The 26,732-nt window shown below is 46.2% G+C and overlaps 1 protein-coding gene across 3 annotated transcripts in view; it reads right to left on the reverse strand.

Moving 5' to 3' along the window:
* Positions 1–18,069: 18,069 nt before the first annotated feature.
* The window catches only part of GRIA1 (glutamate receptor, ionotropic, AMPA 1), a 120,270-nt gene continuing 111,607 nt past the window's right edge, over positions 18,070–26,732 (reverse strand). For 2 of the 3 annotated variants that reach the window (XM_009869753.1, XM_009869770.1), the window contains 2 exons: positions 20,900–21,034; positions 18,415–18,603 (listed from right to left, as the gene is read on the reverse strand). In XM_009869753.1, the coding sequence (XP_009868055.1) occupies positions 18,415–18,603; positions 20,900–21,034 (324 nt within the window). Of the gene's footprint in view, positions 18,604–20,899; positions 21,035–26,732 lie in introns of all 3 variants that reach the window. The other variant, XM_009869761.1, reaches the window with a different exon arrangement.

Genomic DNA, 26,732 nt, shown 5'->3' on the forward strand with positions numbered 1-26,732 from the left:
AGAAGTCACAGGTTGGCTTGCAGGAAAGCAAGAAGCTAGCTTAGCCTAGGCAGCAGCAGCTGGAAGGCACAGCACAGCGACATTGGCATTTTTTTTTCTAATTTGCCTGAAAACTCAATGGGCTGACACCTAATTTGCTGTTTGTTGCTGTGCTCCTAGGAGTCCAGCTGATCACACTGTTGGTGCCAGCAGATCAATCTCACAGCAACAGACTTATTTTTCTTCTGATCTTGAAGAGGATAGTTTTCCAAACATCTGCGCTCACCTGCTGAGCTGAGCAAGATTGCTCTCACTTGTCTGTGCTGCCAGGCACATTCTCAACCTAGGGCAGAGCTGGAGGAGAGACTTCAGTCTGACCCAACAGCTGGATTTTTATGTGTGGTGGTACTGCTGGGAGAGTGGCAAGGGAGAAGCACGCAGAAAAAAGTTCGTGGAGTTATTTTCAGTGTAATTACTTTTGTAGTTGTATTAATTTGAATTTGGCTGGCAAAGGTGTGGTGGGAGAGGGACGCAGGGTGGGCTTGCACAGAGCAGCCATGGAAGGACACACTGCAGCTCGATGCTGAAGAGATGGGGCTATCCTACCTCTCACCACAAGAGAACTTTTGAGACCTACAAATTTAAAGACCTCCCTGGGATTATTTGCATATTGCAAGTCTGCATGCATTTTGTGACAGGAACTCATCTGCTGTATTCCAGCTCCACCAGTCCCTCTCACTGAGAGCAGACACATTGCCCTTCTTTCTGCTGCTCAGGCTTTGTATGAAATTTCTGAAGCCCCCGTATCACTCCACTCTCCTCTGGGACTGGGAGCTGCTGCAGCTCTATGCATTCATGATGTTTGTCGGCACCTTTGTAGGGCATGGGATGAATTTTGCATACAGGTTGTCATCTGGCCTTCGTGAGACCATCCTTCAAAGAGAATCAAATGAGCTGTTGCAGCCCAGCCACCTGCCAGAAAGGGGCTCAGATGCTGCATTGGTTGGTGGGACGTGGGCAGGGAGCAGTCCCTGCTCGTGCCCTTCCTTTTCACAGGGTCCATGCTGAGTCCACCATATTGCTAATGCAGCCAAGCTTTGCTTCTCTTATCTTAAAAAGGGTTAGGGAGGAAATATCCTAGAAACCCATGAAATAATTCTCATAAAGGAAGAGCATTTAATATTTAGTGCTTTTTTAAAAAAAGTGTAATTATTTCCTCGACATGAGAATTTGCTGAAAGCACTCCAAGTTCTGTTATGCGAGCGCCGCAGAACAAAATAATTGTGCAATTAGTAATGCATCTCACACTTGGTGAAATGAAAGATTTATTTTTCTTTCAACAAGTACAAAATGTAACATTTTGCTTTTCCGTGGCGGGAAAGCACTGGCCGTTCTTTGTGTACCACACCATACCCAGCCCAGGTGAAAGAAGGGCAGTAGAGATTTAATTCTGGAGATACATCTCTTTCTTGTGGGTTGCCAGGTCATCCCTGATCTCTCTCCCTGTTTCCCCTCCGCACTCTTTGGAGCCTGGTAGCTCATTTGGCTGTTTCCATGGCACAGCAGCAGGGCAGCCTGGTAGGGGTGTAAGTGGGGGCTTTTTTGGTACGTGCTAACGAGATGGTGCTTGGCAGAAACTGCAGCTAGCAGGGGTGGGCTAGCGGGAGCTGAGAGTGGCTTATCGCTCCTCTGCAGAAAGGGACTCTTGCAGAGACAGTGGTGGCTGCTAAATAAATAAATATGGCAAACATCAAACACCTCGACTTCCCGCAGTCCTTGGCCCCTGTGCCTTCTTGGGGCATCCAGCTGCGTTTTCCTCCCAGCAGCTGATCAGCAGAGCGGCTGCTCTCATGAAGGAAGCTTCAGGCAGCAGCCAAGGGTGCCAAGATTACTTTTTTGCCCCAGACTAAAATGCCGTGGAAATTAAACACTGCTGTCATCACAGAATAATGGGAGCAGGGGCTGTCGATGTGAGAACAGGTCTGCAAGCTATTTTACCCTATTAAGGAGAGCCTTGTGCTGAAATGGGACTGGAGGACAGGAGACCCTGAGGTGCTTGTACTGCTCCCCTGGGTCTGAAGCCAAAGGCAGTGACGGAGCAGGACGTGGAGCAACTGGTGCTGAGCATCCCCTCGTGCCTGCTAACGCGGGCTGAGGAGTAACTGTTGAAATGGATGCAAAGCTTCACTGCAATCCAATCAAACCGATAGTCCCTAGTTGTCTATTCCTTTTCTGGAAAAGCCACTTCAAGTGGTGGTATCACTTCAGCAGACTCGGAGGAGAAACCTTACGAGGCACCCGAGGATTTTTGTGCTAATGAGTTCCAGGCCGTCATCAATTCCTCACTGCTTGTGTTTCACCTATCTGTGCAAAAATCAGTGGCTTCTCTTTTAAGATCTGCTTCATTCACCATCTCTTGCCATCCTGGAAGGACCGGATAACAAATAAGTGGAATGAAAAGAAAAAGGTTTTAGCCCCAGATTAATAGATATCAGAGTCTAAGTCATAAAAACAACAGAGATACTTTCTGCCTTCCTTCCAAGAGGTTTGTGCTGCTTTATGCACTTTTGAGACCGTCCATACAGGAATGGGAATGAAGTCCATCATGTCTGTTGTATAATCAATCAGGAATATCAGGTGATTGAGAGCTCAGAAAGTGTTCAAAGTTTCAGAAGGAGCTATAAGAACCAAGATATCTTGAGAGGTTCCCATCTGATTGCAGGAATGTTGAACAGATGGTTAGTACATCTCCTTCCCACTGGCCAAACTTCAGCAGTGCTAAAAATCCACCTATTTGTCCCCATCTGTAAAAAAAACCCAAACCCTTTCTCCAGAAAGACAATACTAGGAATGATCGTCCATCAAGCAGTTGCTATCATTAGGCAGTGAGGAGGATGAATTTATCCTATATAGATTTATCTCTAGGATGCTTTTCTAGAAAGTCCACAGGGGTGCAGGTGGAGCAGCCAAACTGGTCCATAGCCTTGCTTGATATCCACCTGCTTGTTGTTCTCCACAACATTTTGCTTTCTGAGATCAGCAACAACAAAAAAATCTTCGCAGAACTGTACTTGGAGGATAACTACTATTTCGGGAGTGTCTCTGTGTAATGATGTGTGCCTGGTGCTGATTGATTGGACCCACCTCCACTCCCTTCTCCTCCAGAGCTGGGTTTATCAGTCTCCTAATAATGCTCGTTCTCTCCTCAGTTTTTGGAAGGAGGGTGAAAAATGGAGGGTCATCTTTTCCACTTTCTTTAAGTCTTGATGCTCCTATTTCTGTCCTTCCCCTGCCTTCCCTCCTACCCCCATATGCCACCATCCTTTGATGAGCTGCACTTATTGAAGACTGAAGGGGATTTGCCACGTGCCATTTTCAAAGGTCTGGGGGCAGGAAGCTTTAATTGCCAGATTTTTCACACAGGGTGTTAAGATTTATTAAAGTCAGTTTCTCTGATTTCACTTTAATGAGATGACAACTGTGTGTATGAGATAACATTAGTTTCAATTGGTGGAAAACTCACAGAAGGGGTTTAACTAATCAGACCGAGAAAGAGAAAAAATGAAACCCAAACCTGTGTTGGTTCTCATGTCTTAAGGACTTAGTCTGCAACTTAATTTAATGGTAAGAAGCTGGGATCATCCTTCAAACAGTTCAGAATGGCTGGCAGTCTTCTTTTTAAAGGACTTTGCTTGGGAAGTGGAGCAGGAGGTGAGCTTCTGAGGTTGTTTGGTTTTCAAATCACTTTTGACATTTCAGCCACTGTTTCTTCAAGACCATGGCCACCAACCTCGAAGTGGGACCACACAAGTCCAGGTGAAAAGAAACCTCTTTTGAATCAGGGCACTCTGAAAGCATTGAAGCCATCAAGAATAAAAAAAAGCAAAAAAACCCTGAAGTTTTTCCCTTGGCCATCCCTGCTCCTCCCCTCCCTCAGCTTCATTTTCTACCCTCCTTCTTCCACCGGGTGCTACCTTCACACTGGATTTTGTTGCCCTACTTTTGTCCAGCCTTCTCCTAGAGATAAGATAAACGCTCTTTTCAATTAACAAGACTCAGTTGCTGAAAGCAATAAGGAGGCAGTTTGTTTAAAGCCAGCAAATTAATTGAAGCCTAAATGTACATAGTCAGTGTATTGCTGGGAGAGCAATTATTCCAATCCTTCAGCCTTTGCCACACGCAGTGGCCGGAGCCTCGGCAGCGCTGCAGCTGGGCTGGGCGGTTCAGGAGAGCAGGAGAAGGTCCTGATGCTGTCATCTTTTCTGAAGTTCCCCTCTCAGCTGCTTTTAGCTTACTTTAACCTTGAAAGACAAAGCTCTCTGTGACTGTAGCCCTAAATTAGAGCAAAAGGATGTGTCCTGGGACTTTGATGCTAATGGGACCCAAAGTTGGTTTCTAAACAAGAGGTCAGATGAGATGATGAGATCTTCCTTTGCACTCCTCTACCCTCCTTTGAGAGGGGTTTTGCTGCGGTATGAAAACAAGATCAGTGCAATATTCACCAGCCATCTGGTTTCCCTGTCCTTTGCAGAACTTACCAGAACAACTGTTTATGGAAACTTGATGGTATCTCAGACCTTAGAAATTAATTTTTCTTTACAATATGTTTACACATGACAAATAGCAGAGGGGAGGAGCAAAAAGCAATCAGCCAGTGAAATAAATATATTACCATAAGAAATATCTTATTTGGGCTTTTAAGGCCCAAATGCTTCTGGCACTGTTTCTGCCCAGCAGTTGCTGATTGCTGAGAAAGCCACTGCACCACCAGGACCCTTGTGAGCTGGGTTTGCCCCCTCCCATAACACTGGGGGACATGTTCCCCCATTCTTTTAGTGTCAGGAAAGAGAGAAAAATCTCAGAAATTGTCCAAACACTGGCCTGAGCCATGGCAGAGCACATAGTCTCCAAACACTTCCATGTGAACTTGCAATCTGGGCATTTCCTTTCCTTCAATGCCAGTAGCAAAGGACTGCTTGGAGCTTCATGATCACGGTGAGGGTTACATTTGGGATGTGCAGCATCCAGACCCCAGGTAAGCTGCATCTGACCAGCTAGGAGACACCACCTCACTCCACGGGGGTCATCCCCAGCCTTGCTGCCATCATCCCACAGCTCTTCAGAAACACTTCACTGAAAACCTGCCATTCCACAGATGACCTATCCGGGCACCGTAGGAAACAACCCACTCTTTAACATTCAATCCACCTAGAAGTGGTAAAAAGCATTAATTACAAGCCAGTCTTTACCAGAGAGACGACAAACCCACCAAACAAAATCATGTTTTCCCTGCTGCACCTCGCTGCCTCCGAGCCAACTGGCACAAAGACACCACTTTTTTATTAATGTGCAAATTATGCTTTTAAGCCTTCCCTCCCTGCCAAGTGTAGGAGGAGCCCCACGTGTCGGCTCAGTAGTATTTCCAAGGCGGGTTGTTCTCAGCCCAGCACCTCTCAAAGCCAGCAAACCTGGTGCTCATACAAATTTTCTCTCACCTTCGGGAGATGCTGACAACGGGGACTGGAGCGATGCCCCAGTTACATAGCTGACGCCTCTGAAGGGAGCCGGCACGTTCACAGGGAGCAGATGAAGCATATTAAACCAGAAAAGTAACACCTTCAGAGTGTCACGGTGCTTTCTGCTCCCTCTCGGCTCGCCCGGCGTGGTGCTGCGCCTTGTAAACCAGCTGGTTGGGGCTGAGCTCCATCACAGCTCATTACAAGGTGCTTGTTATGCGCTAGCATCTGTTTTATCCTCCTTCCCTGTCTCATTTTCTCCTGTCTACCAGCTTTGCTGTGTCCTTGGCCCCTTCTCCATCTTGCTTTCCTGCCTGCTTAAATTTAAGGACAGACTTCCTAGGCAGGTTGAAAACTTTTTGGAGAGATGGTTTGGGGCTAGCTAGCCCAGGAAGGGGAGATCCCTCTTGCCCTTGGCAAGTCGACGGGCCAGTAACCTCACGAGTAGGATTACAAATGCCTGGGATATTGCAGAGAAGGCATTTCACAGGCAAAGGCTGCTTAGGTGAGAGTGGCCACCACACTGCTGGTAGGCAGGAACATAAATGAGGATGGAAAGGATTTCCTGTATCACTGTATTCCCAGCAATTCCCATTTCAGGTCAGCTTCCTTTGCATTGGTGGGCCAGGATTGTACACAGCATTTTTTGTATCACCAAAAGTTTCTCGCTCTGAAAATCGTTTGCTGTGGCCCTTCAATGTATTTGTTCTTTCCTTTTACTAATGACTGTAGCACGTTGTCCTACTGGTGGCAAACATCCATGTGATGATCAGCAAGTGTACTTATATCTTCATTTGCTCTTTCTTGCACTAGGTAGTCTTGCAGTCAGCCTCTCAATCACGATGTTGAACCACTGCCTTTCATCCTGTCTATCCTCTGAATCTGAAGTCTTTCAGTTCTTCGTGTGAATTAACAGTGGTTGCAAGATAAATCCTTCAGAGAAACTATATATGTACTTTTCCTTCCACCCAGTTATCTTTGCAGTACAACTCATTATCTTCTCTTTAGATGTTTCACTTTGACAACTCTTCTTTTATAGTCTTCATTTTAGCTAATGAGCTCCCTCACAAAATCAAATGTTTTTGTGATGCTAGTTTACATTAAACCTACCGCAACTCCCTCACTTAAACACAGGCATCTTCAGGAGAAAAACAGACAAACAAAGCAAACCACATCAGTCTGTCATGATGTGTCTCCAGGAAAGCACACAGGACTTTTCCCTCTTGTTTGCAGGCTACTTGCACGATTTTGGTTATTCCTCCATGGCCTGGACATAGGCTATGTTTCCCCTTCCTGCCACATAGTACTACCTAAAGCATTATAGTTACCGAAAAGTATTTCCTGGTCTGCAAAGTAGTTTGTTTGCCCACTTGAGGGCATGTATTTCTGAGTTTTGCCTGTGCTCAGTGTATAGAAATTCTCCCCTGCTGTACCCTGATTCCCTTTACTGTTGATGTCTTTTCCCTCCTTTGCACCAGGCACATTATTCAGCAGTTTTCAGGATCTCTCTTGACCCTTTTTAATCTCCTTCCCATTACTCCTGCACAGCAGCCTCCTGTCTCTGTCAGCAGCTGAAGAAGTTCTCTCTATCGAGGGGATTAACCATTAGTCCCACAGCCCAGGATAAAGAAGATTTCTTTCCTACACATCTGCTTGAACACCAGCTCAGCAGCCAGGAGGAGGAAGGCATTGACAGTTTCCCATCCAACCTGTGGTATTAAAAACAAGCAAGTGCCTTTTCTACCATCTTCTCCATAGGTCCAAGGGAGGATGCAGGCTGTGATTGATTGCAGAAGTCTCCCTGCGTTAGGGCAGCAAGCTGCCTGCTTCATCCTTTCCTAAATCCCAGCCATGCCTCCTGCTCCAGCTCAGTTCTCCCAGCAAAACCCTTCCAGCACACCCTTCTGGCTCCTGGTAATCTCACAGTTCCTCCCAGTCTGGCCCAGTTTTACAGCTAATAGTTGGGGATGGGGTTAACCCTTTCTCCACCAACCTCCAGACACAGAGCTTTACACCTCAAGTGTCACACACGTGTCCTTTGTGTGGCGTCGGGTGACAATGGGAACACCAGGGATGCAAACCCTGACCTGAAAAGCCATCCCTGTGCCCTGTGGAGAGAGGTAGCGCCACTGTCGTGAAGTTCTACCTAATTATAGGGCCTAGCAGGCTGGTTTCTGAGCATTTACTGCAAAGTTACACACCGGGGCTTTGCTCCTCTTAAGTCTGAAAATATCTTTCTGAATTAATGTTTTGGTCCTTTCAAGAAACACAGCACAGAGAGAGGCTGGAGTTTCTCTTGCCTGACTACAACAAACCACAGGCTATTCCCTTCCTCTCTGACCTGGCACTAACTCATGGCATCAAAGATCCTTTTTAAAAAGCATAAGGGTTTGCAGAATGGGCATGACCCTGTGTTTCTGGGCTCCGTGGAAGGATCAGGATGGTCTTGGTTAAGGTGATCTGCCGACTGTAGAAGAGGGGAGTCCTCTGGGAGCCAGGAGACCTGTCCCTCTGCCTGGTCTTCTTGTGTAGCCCTGATCTTAAGGGATTTTTTTCTGTGCCTCAGTTTCCCCTTTTCAGAAAGCGACTTTTCAGCCCTTTCTGTGCCAGTTACTGTGAAAGAGGATCTGGGAATCACTGGGATGATGTTCAGGCTCCCTTAGTACTTTTTGGATAATCAGCAAATGATCTGAAAAGATGGCATATGGTCTGTGAAGCCTGGGTAGATTTCTCTTAACACCAGAGTGAAAACACTTCTTCAGATGAAACCTAAGAGCTGATCACCCTGCAGTCGTGTTGCTATGTCAGGATCCTGTCAAAATATATTGCAGCGTAGACTGAGATATTTGACATCTTGCTGAATTCTGCCAGATGTCTGGTGGGGTCTCAGAGAGGGTTGTCAGAGCCTAAAACTTGCTTGTGAGTCTCTTGGAATGTATGCCTTGTGCCTGCCAGGGCTGAAGCTATAACCCATCTCATGTCGGGGGTGCCAGTGGTCAGCCTGGGGCAAACTGCCCACAGAGGGGTTAACTTAGATTTCCCTTTGGTTGCTGGATGAGTGCAATGACTTGGTTGTTTTCCTTTGGAAAGAACAATTAACAGCACCGGGGGTTGCCCTTTCATCTTGATTGCCACACTAAAGGGAATTGATAGAAAGGATATAAAGGTCCTCACATTTCTTTCTCCAAAGAGCTGCCCTGTGTGCTCCTCTTTGATTTTTTAGGGTGTTGCTGCTTTAATTTTAAATGATACACAGATATACAAGTGTGCAGATGCGCACACATTCGATGATCACTTTGAACATACCAACTGATGCCCAGTTACAAAGATCAGTGCTTTCTCTAAGAGGCCTTATGATGTTAGATTGTTTCCAAATATCCTCCAGCCAAAAAGTACATCAGCAGCTAAGAGTACATACAATTAACTATAAATCAATTGCCTCCTTAGCAGAAGGAAGCTTTGTCAAGTCTCTGCTATGTCTCTTCCCACTTCTCAGCTGAATTCCAGCTGTGTGGCAAACAGACCCATTTCAGCACACAAAGGGGAAAGAAAATCACAACAGCCTTCAGCCCATCTTTCCCCATGTTTATTAGATTGAAATTAGAAATGCTGATAACCATCATCAGTTAGAACCCCTGAAAAACAGAGAACATGGAAACCATTTCTGTGGCAAGTAAACAGCCATGGGGTCCTCCAACCCCTTTGTGAGACCCTGCGGACAGGGTGGCGGTGGTGTCCCACAGCATTGCAAAATGGGGGGCAGGAGGGACCCCCAGGCTGCTGATCCCTGTCCCATCCCCTCCTGGATCCCATGGCATAGCCTGATCTGCCTGTTTCACCTTTGCCAGCATGAGCAGCGTGGAGATGGGATAAAGGTGTCATGAAATATGAATAAAATGGGCTGATTAGTGGGGACTTTCTCAAAAAAATAATAATAATCCAACCAAACTAAAAAGCACTCCTCAAACCTAAGATGGCAGATGTTTTATTCAGAAAACTTCCTGGAAATCTCAATTATTGTCTAACCAGTAATTGTGGTCCATTTGGAGCTGGCCCTTGGCTGCAAAAGGTACCTTCAGAAAGGTTTTAATCCTGTCCATCTGCCCTGCCCGTGGTGTTGCCCCTCTGTGCCATGGCTTCCCAATCACAGTCCTCAAGCGGCTTGATATAGGAGAGGCAGCAAGAGGCCATTGTAATTTAACAGCAATAATATTCAGCACTTAGGCAGGTATTAGGGGGCTTGGTTGAGCTGCTAAGCATGTCTCCTGCCCGTAATGAGTGCTAGTGAGTGTGGGGCTCTCGGGGTCCCTCCTGAACTGCAGTTACTCTTGTGCTGGCTCACAGCTGCCAGGTGTGTGTTGTGTGGTAGCCTTGCCCTCTGTCTCCAGGCTGGAGGGGAGATCAGGTGAAATCACCCTCGAGCGCGACTGAGACCTGAGAGAACCTCTCCATGTCCGGCGCTGAGCTGAGTTACTCTGTGGCGTGATAGGTGTTAATAACCTGCAGCAGGTAAAGGCTCATAATAAATTCCCCCTCCTTGGTAGCGAGAAGGATGACAGTGAGAGTGTGGACCCCTGGGCACTGGGGTTTAGCAGTATGCTGGTGAGGTGCATCACCTCTTGGACTGGCCCCAGGAGCTAGGAAATGCCCTGCCAAGGCTGTGGCCATTGCCACAGGCTCTGGGATATGAGATGTTGCTGAAATTGGTCCGTGGGACAAACACGTTGCTACAAGGTGCCCCATGTCCCAGCTGAAAAACCCAGAGCCACAGCAACCCGATTACCTGGTGGGTGTCAAGGGTTAGCAAATTTGCTGTCCCTGCCGCAGTGATGGTGCTCAGGCATGCAGGGGGTTGCTGGCACCAGTTATCCCTGCCACCCTGCTGTGGGGTGAACATGGGGGTGGTACGCCACAGCTGCTCCTCTTGGAGCTTTCCTCAAGATGATGGTGATGGTGCCTTCCCTCAAACGCAGCAGCTGTGCAGAGCAGTGCAGTGGGGTGGTTTGTAATGTTGTGCTGCTGGGAAGGGATGTGCCACCTTCCCTGTTGCCACAGTTGCGGGACCCTGCCACTGCCCTCCTGATGTTAGTGGAGAGAGCTGGACCAGCCATGGAAGGAGCTGAAACACTTCTGCTTTCATTACTTTAGTTTATTTTTTCTCTTTTTTTTTTATTCTGTTTGGAAAGTTGCCTCACACTACTCTGCAGTCAGCAGTGGCTGGGGTCTGTGAAAGGGCATCAGCCATGCTGGAACCACCCATTTCCATCCCCTGAGCACGACTGCACTAGTCTAACTGGGTTGTGAGGGCAACCACCCCCCTGGGACTGGGAGCACTCCTTCATCTAGAGACTGCTCCTTACAAGGGAACTTTGTGCCAGCTCCTTGCAAGGGAGATCTGGGTCCATGATGGCTTAAACTACCACAGCACCTCCCCAGGGCTTGGCTGCCAGGGCAGAGGATCTTCTTGCTTTCTTTGTGTGCTTTTGTTAAACTGACTGTGCAATGAGCCGAGCGGAGGCTCAGCAGCACGCACGGGGTGATGGGCTGGGAGGGCAGGAGGGCAGTAGCCCCCAGAAAATGGTGCTGTTCCTCCAAATCCTATGGATCACTTTGTAGTGACACTTATAGATGAGGAGCATTTTCTTTAACAAATATGAATATAACGGATTAAGTCTGATCTAATTACCCATTCTGCATTAAGCTGATGCTCCCACTGTCTGTGGCTGCTAGCATAATTAAACTTAATGTACTTTTAATGATGTCTTCTTAACTCATGCATTCATATATGATTAGAATCAAACAGGACGAGCTGTCATGAGTCCAGGAGAGCTCTTTCGGCGGCTGCTGACGGGACTCATGTTGAAATATTAATAATGCAGATTTCAAGGTTAACAACATTGGTTTTGAAGTGAGGAGAGCTTGTCACACAGTTTGAGCTAATCTGAGGCAACAAAACGGCTCCCCTTTGAAGTTCAGTCCCTTTCCGTCTTGCACATGTGCTCCTGGGAGCAAGGGAATTTAAGTTTTACTTGGTAAAGACGTAGTTAAGTAAGTGAACTTCGTTCTGGGCAGCAGCTACTAAAGAAGCTGGGATGATAACTCTGTGGGCGCCTTTCACGGGTTGCTGGGTTCTGTCTTCCCTCCTCTTCCCCTTTCCTGCTGTTTTTCTGAAAATTAGGAGCAGTTTGTTCTAGATTCTGGCAATCAGAAGGCAAACTGTACTTTTGTCTCTGTTCCTACCTGGCCAAGTGAAGTCAGGCTGTGTTCTCCCTCCCAGCCTCCATCAGCTTTCTCCATAACCTCCTTGGCACAGGGAATGTGGTTCACTGGGCTGTGCACCACCTTGTGCAACGGGGCCTGATGGAACTTTAACATTGCAGGTAACAATACTGCAACGAAATGCTGGAGGTTTTTTTCCTCCTCCTTTTTCTGTTTCTGTGGATTTTACTATTTTTTTTTTTTAATCAGCCAATGACCTGGCAGACAGGTTGTCTTCTGAGTTCCTAAGAGCAAGTTGTAAAATCGTCTGAAATCCTTCCAATGGGAAAGCATTGATTTATTACACTGTAATACTGATGCGAACAACACCATGTACCTTTCATCTAAAAAGTCAGGACTTATAGAACACGACATGCCATTAATTTTGATGCCAGCTAGAACAGAGAAGGAATTACTGCCAAAGGGATCCAGAAAGCATGTTAAACCAGCCCTGCAGAGTAATGAACATACTTTGTGGCTGTTAGATTATACCATATTGATCCTTAGGAACGAAAAGGTACCTTGAGAGCTAATTTGGGCCATCAAAGGCATCTCTTAATATCTGCATGTGTGTGTGTGTGTACTCTATAATTAGTGCCTGAGAAAGGGTTGTGCAAACACTGGCTAATTATGCTTCTCAGTATCCCCTCTGGGGGTGAAGGTTACTGTGTTTCACAGCTGTAAGACACGTCTCCCCTGGCACATGTTTGGCAGGTGAGCTCACCTGGGCGCCAGCTCAGTGGAGGTGATGCCCAGCACCCTGCCTCTCTCCATCCCAGAGCCAGGTGAACCTCCTGGCAGCCAGACAGTGATGCCTCCTCAGGCTAAGTGTGCGCTGACAAAGGGGAGATCAGTCCAAGTGCTCTGGCAACAGCCAGAGAACTTGGAGCCCTGCAAGACTGTAGCTCCGTATAACACTCCTTTTGCAGAAAGGCTCTTTGCTGCCTGACTACAGAACTTGGCTTTGTCTAGAATACACTATCTTCAGTGAACGATAGCTTGGGTGAGATAGCTCAGATATTCGATATTAGTGGGTCTGTAGAAGGGCAGTCCAGAGAAGTTGCAGGCCAGCACTAGCATTCCTTCCTGGCACCTTTTCTGTGGCAGCAAATGCCTGACTGCAGTGATGGCTTATGGGGTCGCTTCTGCCTAGCACACAGCTGGATTCACATCTGTGCCCCAATCGGAAAGGAAGGTGAGTTGATTTGCTCTCTAAAGCTATATATACATATATATATCTCTTATATAATTTGCAGTTAAGACAACCACCATGTACATATCCAGAGCCACTTCTGGGTCCCGGAGAGGAGCAGCTGGCAGTGCTGAGGATGGGACTGATATACAGGTGAAGGAGAGATGGGGATGGACAGAAGGGAAGTGGGAGGTGATGCTGCAGGTCAGGCCTGGGTGGAGAATTCCAGTGGGAACGGTCAGGATTTTTATGGAGAGATCACTCTTGAGTTACCCCTCCATTCCTAGTACAGCCTTTTCCAGCTCCTTGCACACTAAAGTCACCCCTCTTACACACTCACACCATCAGGACTAAGTGCCTGGAAAGGAACAGGAGGCTGGGAGGACTGTCATCTTTGTGATGAAGCTGGAGAAATATGGAGCCCAAGCAGTTCTATCTGACATCTTTTGAGCTGGGGTTTGCATGGGTTTTGCCCCAAAAGCCCTGCCCCTCTGTGAACTGGTGGGCAGCTGTGCATGGCACAGTGATGTCCCTGAATTTCTGTCAATTAATTAATTAGCTGGGTAGATGCAAGCATGGGGGCTTCAAAGAGCAATGGGCTGCCAAGACACGAAGCTGACAAATGGTGGATGATAAATTGATTTGCGCCCATAGGTAACATGAAAGCAACTGGGGAATTGGTGCTTAAGGGAGGTCAGCAGCTACAAAAGCCATCAGGGAACAGGCTGCACAGGTCTCGGGGCTATTTGGTGTTAATCTGCTACTTTGCTGGTGAGAAGGGCCTGAACCAAACTCCTACATTCTCCAAGGTGGTGTTTCAGAGCAACCTCCGTTGGCTAAGCCCCAAACTGTGCTGGTATTTCTCATGCCGTGGCAGTGAAGAGTACCAGCAGCGTCCTAAGGGTACCACACACCTCTGTGATGGGTCCTCTAAGATCTAACACGTGCCTCTGTGGTGGACCAATATATTAGTTAGAAAGGTGCACAGAAATGCTCTCTGGGGCACCCAAAGCCATGTGTGAGACTTCGGTGACTGACTGTATCATTGAAAACTGAGCATGATCCTGTGTTCATAGCGAAAACTTTCCCATGTCTCCAAAACTTTTGAAGGAGACGTGGCTGAATTGCTGGAGTTGAACAGGTTAGTGGTACCCATTGGGTTACAGCAAACTTTGATGCACCCCTGCCTTGTCCCTTTGCTGAGCTTAAATAAGTTCTCCTTGCATTTGATGGTAGGTGGGCACAGAGACAAACAAGTCCAGCTAAATCTTTTTGGAGCATCGCAGTTTTGTGTCCTGAAGCCAGGGTTTTCATCCCACAGCAAACGGATGCACTGGATGATGCATCTGTTCCTTACCTGTGCACTTCAAGGTTTGGTGTTTTTTGCTTCAGTAACTGTTTTCAGATTCTTGCTGGAGACTTTCTTTCAAGGAATATTTGCTTTTTGCCACCAGGAGAGATTTTTTTTTCTGTTTATGCCAAGCTATAAAGGAATATGTCTAGTGCATTTCTCCAACCTTTCTGGGAACCAAGAGTGAACAACTGTTTTGAGACAGGATCCATTCCCACAGTACAGTAGTGGATGTCTAAGCAATTGTGGAAGACTGAAACGGACTGATCCAGCACAGCCCACCCATGGGAAATCTCTCCTTCAGGCCTCATGGATCGGGAGTCCCTTGTGCCTTGAAGCCTGAGCGTTCACAGCCCCTTTCAAAATATATTAATTTTGCCCTTGCTGACTCTATCTTAAAACTTACCAGTGGGTAAAAAAAACCCCAAACCCTTGTGAATATTGGAGACTGTGAATCTCTAACCATGGCCCTTTGGGGTGAGCTGGGATGCCTGGTTCAAGGCACTTCTTGTGTCTCAGCTTTTACCCAGCTGAAAAATGAGAATGACCATATGGGGAAGGGAAGTCCTTCCAGATCTGTGACACCAAGCTCTATGTAAGAACATGGCATTAATGATTATAGTTAACCTCTGCAGCTGTCGGCATCTGCATAAATATCCAAGGTCCTTTAAATCGTACTCTCTTCCTCCCTTCAACAGATTTTTTGGATAAGGAATTTAGCAGGTTCATTGGGTGAAAACTGAGTGACAAACATCTTAAATGTCCAAGTCTCTGAAACAGCATGGGACCTCCTAGGAAAGCTGATCCTGGTGAGGATTTTTGGACCAGTGCTGGTTCTGAATCATCTCTGAGCTGACCAGGTCCTCTCTCTCTGTAAAAACAAGCTAAAATCCTCTAAAAGCCCTCCTCAAAAAATAACGCCACAAAACTCCCAATGAAGCAAAATCATTAACTTTGAACCCAATGAATGTTTAGTTTCCTGACTCTTGGGCAAATATTAGATAGATTCCCAATTTCAACCTGAAGCAGTTTATTTGGCTGCTGTTCACAAGTCAGACACAGCAATAATCAAGGAAATCTCGTTTGATTCAGGTTGGGTAATATTGCCTGAGGGGTAACATCATTTTCATTTCCACACATCCAGCACTGGCACATGGACAGGTAGGAAAAATAGATCATGGATCCTTGGTGCTAAAATTCCAGCTGATTCATTTTTGTGTAGACAATAATCACCAATAAAAATGTTACTTGAAAAAAAGAGAATGTGAAAAGAAAATCACTGTTGCATTTGATAAAGCAAAATCCTTTGCCAAAAGAAGAAAATAAAAGAAAGGAAAAACAAAAGAGAGTTGAAACAAATATAGCTGTTAAATAAAAGATCCAGGTACCAAAGAGCAAAATTTAATGAAAGCCAAAACTGTTAAATGTGGATTCCTGTTGAGAAAAAATGTCAATGTCTTTAAGAGTTGTACCATTACTCTATTTTTAAGAAAAGTGTAGTAAAAATACATATTACAAGTTAACATTTTCCACACTTTTTTCCTATTCTTTTTTTCTTCTTTTTTTTTTTTTTTTTAATCCCTCCACCTATCAAAAGCCTTTGAAAACTGCTTCTCACATCTTCACATCACAGGCGGCCAGTCCTTGCACAGATGCGCTGCTTCTCACGAGACCGTCCAACTGCCCGCTCGGGCTCCCCACGACCTGCTGCCCCGTGGTCCCATCCATGGAGGAGGACAGGGCACCGATGGGTGTTGGCAGCCTGCTCCCACCCGGTGCGCTGCCATGGCAAGGTCCAGAATGTGGCAAGAGCTGGGTCAGGAGATGTATCTGAGGGCTCTGGACATGGAAACAGGATAGCTTGTGGGATGCCTCCACTGTGCTAGCACTTAAGCAGAACTGAAGTCAAATTAAGAAAAGCAGATTCAAAATAATGACGACTGACACGAAGTGAGCTGAGGAGGTGTTTGGAGTGACTGATAACAGAGTTCATGTATGGTGATGAGAGATGAAGATCACACGGGTTTTCAGTGTTGGAGAGAAGAAAACATGTTGGCACAAGCCATGCACTGCCCAAGCTTAGGATCTTGACTCTGACTTGCTGGTCTCCAAAGCACTCCATGAGAAGTGGGTAAATGGAACAGATACTTCAGACCAGGCTGGTGTTAAAGGTGGTAAATGTATTGCTCTGCACGTTCGTACACTAGGGCAAACTGATTTTCAGGCAGCTTCCAGCTGTACTTAGGGACAGCTGCATAGACAGACCCCCCTTTATAGACCTGTGCCAGTCACTTGCCTGCATCATTTTCTTTTCGCCTGCCTCCCTTCTTTTCCTGCTCCTCTCTTGCTGTGTTGCAGAAAATAAAAAATAATGAAAGAAATGATAAAAAAGCAGCTCAGAATGCTCTAAGAGCAGCTCAGTCCCTGGAAAGATACTTGCTGTGTCCTGTGAGAAGCTTTGAACTTTATTTTCCATCAGTGATGGGCCTATGAGATGGGACAAGGCTAAGTGGGTTCACTGTGGTCCCTGCCCCACAGATCTTCTCTCTCTCCAGATGCTCCACTGGGAATCCTTCACTTCTGGGAAGATGTCTCAGGCTCACCAGAGTAACATTTGTCTGTCCATGCCAGTGATTCACAGAATGAGCCTTTGGTGTGGTTCTGGAAAACCGTCTTTGCCTCTTTGAGATCTCCATGCCTGTGAGCGGACTCTCAGCTGCCTGTCTGGCAGCTTCTGCAATACGGAGTTTGGGGTCGGCAACCTGCTCTCCTGGCTTGTGGATGCCTCACCCTCCCCAAGGATACATGAGTGGGGATCTGCTACTTTTGGCTTTGTACCCAGACAGGCCACAACTTGATGGGAAGGCTGAGCTTGACCAGCTCCAATGCTGTTGAATGTCATGGATGCTCGAATGAAAGTCTTGTAGGGTCTCCTCCTTGGTTTGCTTCAGCAGTTCCTTCCAGGAAACCATTCTGGCCGACTTTCTACAAAATGTCCCTCCTAATTAGAAAAACAGCCATAAAGGGATTTTGGAGCAAAAAGGCAGGGATATTCCCATTGCAGCCCCATGACTTCTAGCATATTTTACTGATTAATAGGCAGCCATCTAGAACTGGATGTCTTGAGATGGTCTATTCCCGGCTCAGGGTGGTTCCCTTATGTGACCACCAAAAAGGGAGCACACACAGAAGCTAAGCAATGAAGAAATGGTTCACAATTGCTTATTAGCCCCCAATAACGTAGGCAGGAGAGTCGCATGTGAGGGCGTTACATAAATAACAGCCTACCATGATCTTAGACCAACCATCTGCTCTAGTCTGCCACGCATGACGCTCTCCACTCCAGGCACAAAATTCTTCTCTTCAACCACCACTCACCACCTCTGGAAGAATTTGTCCTCAGATTACCTGGGGTTTCCAAACTCACTCATGACTTTGCCCCTGTAAACCAGCCTCGTGTTTTCATTCGGGTTCTTTCTTGCATCAAGTCCTTCCCGTTGCAGAGAGAGCCATTTGCAGCTCTGTCTGCCTCCTTGCAATGACTCCACAGCCCGAGTTCACGACAGAACAACGGAAAGCAGAGTCACGATGGACAAAATGGGTCAACGCTCATGCCCTGCAGGGAGTTCAACTTGCCATTTATCGGATTTTCTTTTTTGCTGTTAGTAGCTCAGACGTTATAGTTTGCATCCCAAACTAAACCAGATTGAAGGACTGAGCAGGGAAGGGGGAAAGGGCTGATGTTACCCTGACACCACAGGAATTAGTAAGAAAAAATATATATATTGCACACACTAAGACTTATTAACAACCAAGTTAAAACAAAATGGCATAGTCCTCATTAGTGTTCCAGTGGTTCTTTGATCAGGGACGGTTCACGAGTCTGTTAAATCCCATTACACTCTCCTTATTGCAGTACAGACCTGTTTCTGTTCTCCTGCCGGTGGATCTGTTTGCAAATAAAAAGGGAGACAGATTTGATTTCCACGAGAAGATCCATCCAATTGTCCCTTCTTCCATCGTGGTTTGTCTTGTTGGTGTTGGGTTTGTTTTTGGCTCTGGAGGGGGTGGAGTTGGGCTGCCCCTGCTCTCACCCAGGCAATGGGTCAAAAGGCCAATTATAATCCCGTAGCTCCCAGGGACATGCCAGTGCTGTGGCTCATGCACGGGATCGTCTGCATGGATTTGGGGAAATCGTGGCTGACCACACGTCCGTTTTCTCCGCTGCCTCCCGCTGCAGCTGGCCTGGGAAGGGTTGATGTCCGTATGGCTTCGTTGATTGATTGCTGTGGGATTAAACAAAAACCCTTTTAGGAAGGACGGGGGGGGTCTCCCCCTGTCCTTAACAATGTTGGAGAAATTACAATACAAACCAGTGTTGTCCTTCTGTCACTGTTCTCTCCCTCCTTGTCTCCACTCAGACTCTCACTTTCTGCGTGTCCCTACTGCATCTGCTCTGTTAATTCGCACTTCTTCTACATTCAACATTAAACGTTTCAGCAGTATTTTGGGGTATGAAGCATACGTGCCATATGCAAATAAACTATTCAAACTCTACAATATAAGAACAGTCATCCTGGATCTGAGCAGAGGTATTATACACACTTCCCCCATAGATATGCTATTACTACTCCAGTACTGTTATATATGGTGGACTCTGACTCACTGCGAGCATATGTTTAACTCTCCTCATGTGAGAAGTTGAGCATGTGCCTATGTTTTGGTCTACAGCAATGACTGAGGTAACCAGGAAATGAAAACCTACTTCAGGAACCCAAAATTCATCTTCCTGTTCTAGATACCCTCCTAAGGAAACCACCAGCTTAGAACAATTAAACTAAAAGATTAAGTCAATTTTTCTTCACATTTAAGCTAGCTCTAAGGGCATCATCCACCTTTCTGGACTGCGATATCCAGGTGAAGAATTATCCAGAACAGATAAAACTGGAACAGCTCTTGAGAAACAGTCAACTCAGTGCCTTGCCAGGAGCAGAGCAGCCCCCTGTGCTGGTGGCATCTGCAGCTCGCCCAAGGGGTATCTAGAGGTTGGGTTTAGAGGGGCATCTGGCCCATCATTCTGGGCACTTGTCTGGGCTCTGCTGAGTGGCTTTGTGAGGCAGCCACTGATGGTAGGAGCCAACCAAAGGCAAGAGGATTAGACCAGATGTTAACGTTGAGAGCAACAATTCCTTCCCATAGGGGCTGGTGTTAACATGGTGGGAGCACCGCAGGCTAACCCTGACATAAAATAGTGGGTCATTTCAAGTAACACAGGGAAGCCAACGGCAGGGCAGAATTTCCTTAAGACTAAAACTGTGGAACTATTGCATTCTGACCCTCTTTCGCAGAGCGTTTGTGGCATACCTAGTTTTACAGTGTAGGCAGCAATTATAATTTAATTTTTGTATATTCAGGGACATTAATTGCTCACGTTATCTTACCCCTGTGCTCAATATACCTCTCATTGCCTGTAGAATTCTCTGAAACTCCATGGGAAAAGAGCCATTGCACATTTTCAGTGAATTAGAAATGCTATTATTGCTGACAAAACATTAAGCGTGCTGTGAAATGGTGACATAAAACCCAAAGAAATTATTTCTTTTTTCCCTTTTGATTCTGCCTAAGTTCCAGTGTTCAGGGAATTGAAAATCTCTCTAAATTTTATGAAACTCATTGCATACTTCATATACTCATTCTGACTTCTGTGCTCATGGGAGAGGTCAACATGAGGAAGAAAAGGGATGTGTTACTCTTGCAGTACAGATTCTACTGCACTCATGTACACAATGGTATCTGTATAAGGGATCGCTTCTGCTTGTCGTCTGAGTCAAGATGTATTTGTTCCACAGAAGCTGCATTAAATGTGTATCTCCAAGGCTCACAAATCTAATCTGGTCTTGACATGACACTGAAATTTAGGCACACAAGAATTTAGGGCTGAAACAAATCTCCTGGGTCGTGGGAAGTATGCTTCTGCAAGACCATGAGAGTGTGGAGAAAAACCCCCACACATTACAGGAGACTTCAGGGGCAGATTTCTCTCTAAGAAGACCCATAATTCTGAATTTGGAGACCCATATCATCTCTTCTGGGGCAATAATGCTCCGAGGACACATCACAGTTTCCAACCTGCAAATGGTGCTAGCAACAGGATCTGATTCACTGCTGCTTTACCCAAGTTTTATCTTGCTGTGAACTGCTTGGGTTTGGGGATCTTTTTTTTACTGCAGTATTGGCTGCATCACATCAACCCCAGCACGCTTCATCCATGCTGCACACACATTGCCATAGCCTGCTTTTGTTAATTTCAAGGAATGGCAATGTGTTCCTGTTACTGTTTGTGCCAGGATTTTGCTCTATATCTGGATTTTGAACTAGCATTACGTCACATGTCTGATCTTGCATCAGCTCCCCACTTGACCCTCTTTTAGCTTCCTGTGATGCTCCTATTCCTTTCTAGCAAGTCGAGTGACACAGTCACTTTATTATCCCTATGTCTTGGCTTTCCACTCATGGTCAGGGCCGTGTCCGTCTCTGAAGGCAGCTTTGGAGCCGGGGTAGGATCAGAAAGAAGGTGTGAAAGGCCGGGGAATGGGTTGCCACCTTCATCCGCTTTGATTCACTTCTGGACTTGTAACAAAACTCGATTAAGGCAACCAGCATGGCTAGTCCGAGCCCACCGATGAGGATATAGAAAACCCCCGCCACATTGCTGAGACTCAGCGCGCTCGTCTTGTCCTAGAAGAGAAAGGAGAAGGGAGGGAATATGGGAAGGAGAACAACAAAATTAATATGAGATTGCTCCGGGAGGAATGTAGCACAATATAGCAATGTTGGCATTACATCATCTTCCTCTTTAAATGAACAAGTGACATTTCTAAAAGCGTGTTCAATTTTTAATTCAGTGTCTAGTAAATCTAATGTTTCCCTCACACAAACAAATAAACATTTCTTCAGCAATAAGACTCTGTGTAAAAGGTTTGGGATCTCTGTTTTTCAATCAACTAACTTAAATGCTTATTTTACCCAAAATGCCTAGTTTAAATTATTGATTAAAGGAGGAAGAAAACCCAGTTCTCCGCCTCTGTGACATTTGCTTGTCCCTGATGTCTTGCCTGAAATAACCTGTTCTCTTGGAAATGCTCATTCCTTCATTCCTAGATTGTTTCCCCTGCAAACTCTGTTGCTGAGCAACACATTGAAATGGCTGGGGGTTTTTTCTCTTTTTTTTTTACTTTTCCTCTTCAATGTCGACATTGAGGTGACACCTGACCTGTTCTCAGAAACTCATTTGATTTCTGTGTAATAAGGCAGTTATTTCATATGCAATCAAGACCCCTTGATGCATGTCTAAGCTAATTATTTGGTTGGCAATAAATAGGGCTATTAATGGACCGCAATCCACAGTCAGCAGCTATATTCTGATTTTACAATTGCCTAACGAATCGTCATGGCTCTCTGGGGAAGAGCTGAGTCTCGGGAAGGCTCATTTCACTGCCAGGGAAACTGAGTCACCACATCTAACCCCTATGTCACTTAGTGCAGCTCTCAAAACCTTCTCTTCCATCCTGACCAGGTGGAGCTGGGACGTTAGGATGACCTGGGCAGCAGCAGGACTCAACAGCTTGGTTCAGCTCCCATTTCTTGTTTCTCTATAGCGCAGAGGTCCCCTGCTCCATGCTTGTCACTGCTCTGCAAGATCTACTCAATACTGTGCGCACGGCACCGCTGCAAACGTGACAGTCACCACTGGTGGACAGGTTTAGTTTCTCCCTTGTATAACCTTCATATGCTGGTCACTTTGTAATCTTGCCAATGCTTCCCGTTCTCTCCCCGTAATGAGTGATTTCTGCGAATATCCTCTTAATTTCTGGAGTTTCTGTATTTGAAGGATTATTTATCTGGTCTTCTATAATCTGCCTTTTTCCCCCGGGGTTGACTGTACGTTTGTTCAGTCATCTCTTCTCTGCAGATTACTGGGTATGCTTTCAAGCACCAGCTGAAAAATGTAGGGAGTTTTTTCGCACAGATTTAGAAAAGCGAAGCAATTACTCTGAGAAAACTGGGTTACAACCCATCAGGTACTTTGCCTCTTCAAATTCAGTGTGAAGGGGTTGCTCCAGCTTCAGAGAGGGACAAAGACACTAGAGGTGGGCTGCCCTCCTTGGCATCCTAATCTTTGAGCCTGGCTCCTTAATGAAATGTGGCTGATTAGCACATGCTCTGCACTCAGACGGAAGGATAGGGACAGGGAATGAGGTGGAGCAGCCTATTTGTCCGTGTCTTACTAACAATTTTCAGCTTGTGCTTTCACCTTGATTTGACAGAAAGGTGGAGATCTTCAAGATATTGGGAACCTCTAAGCTTTATGAAAAAGAATAACACTGTAGAGAAGAGAAAACCTGTTAACGCTTTCACTCAAATAAATGGATCAGCACAATCCATTCTAGGCATCAGAGACTCCACACGGGTCTTTGACTTGCAGCCACAGATCTTTAGGAAATCCGTCTTCTTTGGGTCTACCAGGCATGGGAATACAAAAATTCTATGTTTTATTGGCCAAGATATTCTTGTATTTCCACCCCCAGTTTGGGGGTCATGGTCTAATCAGGGCACCTTCTCAGCTGACTGCAGTGGCAGTGGTCTGGCAGCCAGGGCAGGCTGCTGGTTCTTAATCTCCATTTTCCTCCTGATGCCAGCAGCAAGTCAAACAGTGAGAGAGAGAAGATGAGCTGAGGCGGTTTCCTGCACCACTATTTCATACAATTAATTTCAGAGCTGCTGCATTTTTCTTTCATTTACTTTGTCGTACCATTGTTACTATTATTATTATTGTTATTACTAGTATTACTTTACTATTCTAATCGGGACAATTAGGGTGAACTGAAAGTTCTCTTAACCAAGAGACAAAGGAAAGCATAGTGAGGCACAGCAGTGGGAAGGCACAGCCAGGAGTGAGAAAGCAGCCCTGTTTGTACTTCTGCCACCATAACAAGGTTTCTGCCAAGGAGCCGAAGACACGGGCAGCTTCAGTGGGACACTGAGGAACAGCGAACTGCGGGGGCACGGCTGATGACACAGCCTGCTGTCACGAGCCAGGCTGAGATGTGAAATTGCTCCTGCAGTATCGCTTGGCTTCTTGCTCGTGCTCTCCTTTATTTTTTCTTTTTGTTTCCTCCTCTCCCAGCAGGACATGCAGAGAGGTTCTCCCGATGGGAATGTCACCTTGTAGCTCTATCGGCTGCAGGATCAGACCCACACAAAGGGTAGGAAATGCTGCATGCCCCAGTGAGGGTTTGCCTGCTATTTCCTTGCATGCTCCAGCCCTAATAATGCTCATAATGATAAAAAGTCCCAGATTATGCTGACTGCTTGAGAGGACCCTCCCCTCCTCTCTGCTCAGGCTCTGTGACACCAGATGCTCTCCTGCAGAGCTGCCCATCACTGAACCAGCTTGTTAGTGGGAGTGTAAATGTCACTGCTCGTCTCCCACAGCGGCAGAGCGCTGACGTGGGGGGAAGATTGGCAGGTGAAAAGAGAAAGAAAAACCCATCTTTCCCAAAGCTCAGCCTTGTTGCTGCAGCAACCAGGCACTTTCCCTTCTGTTCCTCTCAAACATGGCACCGTGTCTGTCATCCTCTTTGCCATTATTTATCCTCCTTGGCTGAAAGGCTTTGAGGCCAGATTTGCCCAGTTCCAGAGCAGGGCTGGTCCTTTCTTTTACCCTGCATGACCAGAGCCTGTTGGCAGCACAGGCTGATGGCACCTCAAGTTCTCGCTTGGTCCCCATGTGTTGCCAGGTCTAGCTGAGAGGTGGCGTCCCTGCCCAAAACAGGGAGGTTGGACTAGATGATCTCTAAGGTCCCTTCCAGCCTAGGCCATTCTATGATTCTATGATTCTTGCGGTCTCTGCAGAAGATGAACTGTCCTTAGAGCAGGCGGCAGTTCCAGTAGTTGAGCTTTTACACCAAATGCTGAGCTGAGTTTACCGGGGCAAAGGCTGAAGCTCAGCAATGAAGGACACAGTGCTGGCCATTGGCTCTGAGCACTGCTCTGAGTCTGTCAGAGGGTGGATGGGAGAACATGGGTGGCCAGCTGTGGGGATGACGCTGCCCAGGCTGAAAAGACACCTTTGGTTTGAGAACCAGCCAATTTCCTGCAAAGGTATTTATTCTCTGTTTTTTATTGCTTGTGGTTTTTTTTCTTTTTTAAACAAAATCCCAATTCTTGCAAATGGAGACGGAGATTGGGAGATCTCTGTGGCTTTGATGAAGATCCTTTAATTGCATGAAGTGATCTGTCCGCTCCCGCAAGCAGACTGCACCTTGCCATCCTGATGTGGAAAAAACCCCTTTCTCCCATTGCCTTGCGAAGCCCCAGGGAAGAGGTGAATCACATCCATCTGCCCTGACATTTAGTGTTGACCTTGCCATTACCCTCCAACAGCCCAAGGCATTCCTTTCAAGCCCCCAGCACATTTCATAGCCTGCAAAAAAAGCTGCCTATCCCATGCTTGTTCCTAAAACAGGGTCCTTCTAGGGGACCGTCTGGATACAGAGTGTCTGTGTCTCTTCTGGGCTTATTTCTGCTGTGGCAAGTAGAAGGGAAGTGCAGGAAGGCTGGGAGACGGGACCAGGAATTGGATGGTTTCTAGCTATGAGAAGTGGTGGAGCTGCATGTGCACAGGGAAAACCTGGAGCCTGTGGGAAGGGCTGGCTGCCACAGGTTTATTGGAAGGATAAAAACAGCAGGGATGTTTTTGCCTGGTGCAGGACACTACCTGGGATTCCCCACTGCCTGGCTATGCAGCTGGGGCTGTGGCAGTCCTGGATCAATAGACTCTGAATCTGCCCAGGACCTCCTGGGGAAGCTTAACATCTCCAAATAGTCAGCAGAGCAGGAGTGTTTGCCTCAGGAGTTTTAGCTCAGATCCACTAATGTATCCACGTTATCTTTACATAGATTTCTCTGGATTGAAAACTAGGTGGGCAATAGACAGGTAAGGAGTCAGATTAAAAACAGGATGCACGGAAGTTGGCTAAAGCCATGGAACATCATCCCGGGGCAATGAACATAAGCTTGGGAAAGGGAGAGCAACTGCTCATGCTGCAGCCGAGCAGCTCAGCTTCTTTGTGGTTGGTACAGAAGAGCCCAAGAAGCAAAACCAGATAAACCGCAGGTGGGCAACAGGTGGGTAAGTTTGCTTGGGTGCATTCATGAGAACAAGTGAGCAATGCAATGGCTGAGTCTTGCTGTAGGTGGGATAGGGGGTCTGGTGATGCTAATGTTGATTTCTCTTACTGTTGTTTCACATTGCACTGCTGCTGCCGACATGGTGAGGATGCTGAGCAAGGCCAGAGATGAAACTCTTTCGTGTAACAGCCAAGGCTCTTCCCTGCGATCTTCCACTCCCGTTAAACATGGTTTTAAGGCTTGTGCCTACTGATTTTCACACATGGAGTTTCAAGCAGGTCTCATGACTTTAGGATCCAATCTCATTTATTCACATATGATTCACATGTGTGTGATCTTGTTTTTCAAGCACATGTAAATAACATGTGATCGATATTGAGGTCATATGATCCACGTAAACCCATGTGTCCCAAACCTTCTTTTCCTGTCCCTATTGGTTATCCTATTGTGTGGAATGAAGCACTACATCTACCTCATTGTTTCTTCCCCCACTAGAATTGTGATAAAGTACAGCGTTGTAGGGATTTTGTTTTAAACTAGGCTGATTTCACATCCATTTCCTTATGGGCATTTTATCAGTGATTGGGTTTCTCTAGCACTGATGCATGCAGGCTTGTGGTGAAGGTATTGTGGAAGCTGTGTCACGGCTTCAGTTTCCCAGCAGAAGTAATTACTTTTCATTCATATGGTGACTATTGCTCAGTTGGTTACCTTGTAAAATATATGCACCATACAAGTCAATTATACTTTTGCCTGAGTGGGACCAATGCCATATGTATAGCATGCCTTATAGAAGGGATATTCTTGGATATGTACAATGCCGCAGAGAAGAGCAGAATTTGATTTTAAATAGCATCTGTCAGCTCCAGAATGCTTTACAATGCAATAAAGCAGTTGGTGAGATTCAGACAATTAGGCCAGGTGGAAAAAAATATGACAACCTACCAAACATGTTTGTAGAAATTCTCCTCTTCTTATGAAATTTGAATATCTTTAATACTTTAAAATCCAGCCCACTCCATCTGGCTCTGGAGATGGGTTGAACATAGAAAGGAAAAACAAAATTACATTCTCTTTTTCATCTTTCAGCTGGGAAACCCCATTGGCATTTGAGAGCAAAACCAGTTCCGGGCAATTGTGAAGGTTTTGCTGCAGTTCCAGAGTAAAGGTGCCAGGGCTGAGCAGCAGCTTTTATTTCTGTCGACTCAGAACAATAACGTTAATGAAAATATTCAAGGTTTCT

The sequence above is a fragment of the Apaloderma vittatum genome, unplaced genomic scaffold (genome assembly GCF_000703405.1).
Source record: "Apaloderma vittatum isolate BGI_N311 unplaced genomic scaffold, ASM70340v1 scaffold8610, whole genome shotgun sequence".
Classification (NCBI taxonomy): domain Eukaryota; kingdom Metazoa; phylum Chordata; class Aves; order Trogoniformes; family Trogonidae; genus Apaloderma; species Apaloderma vittatum.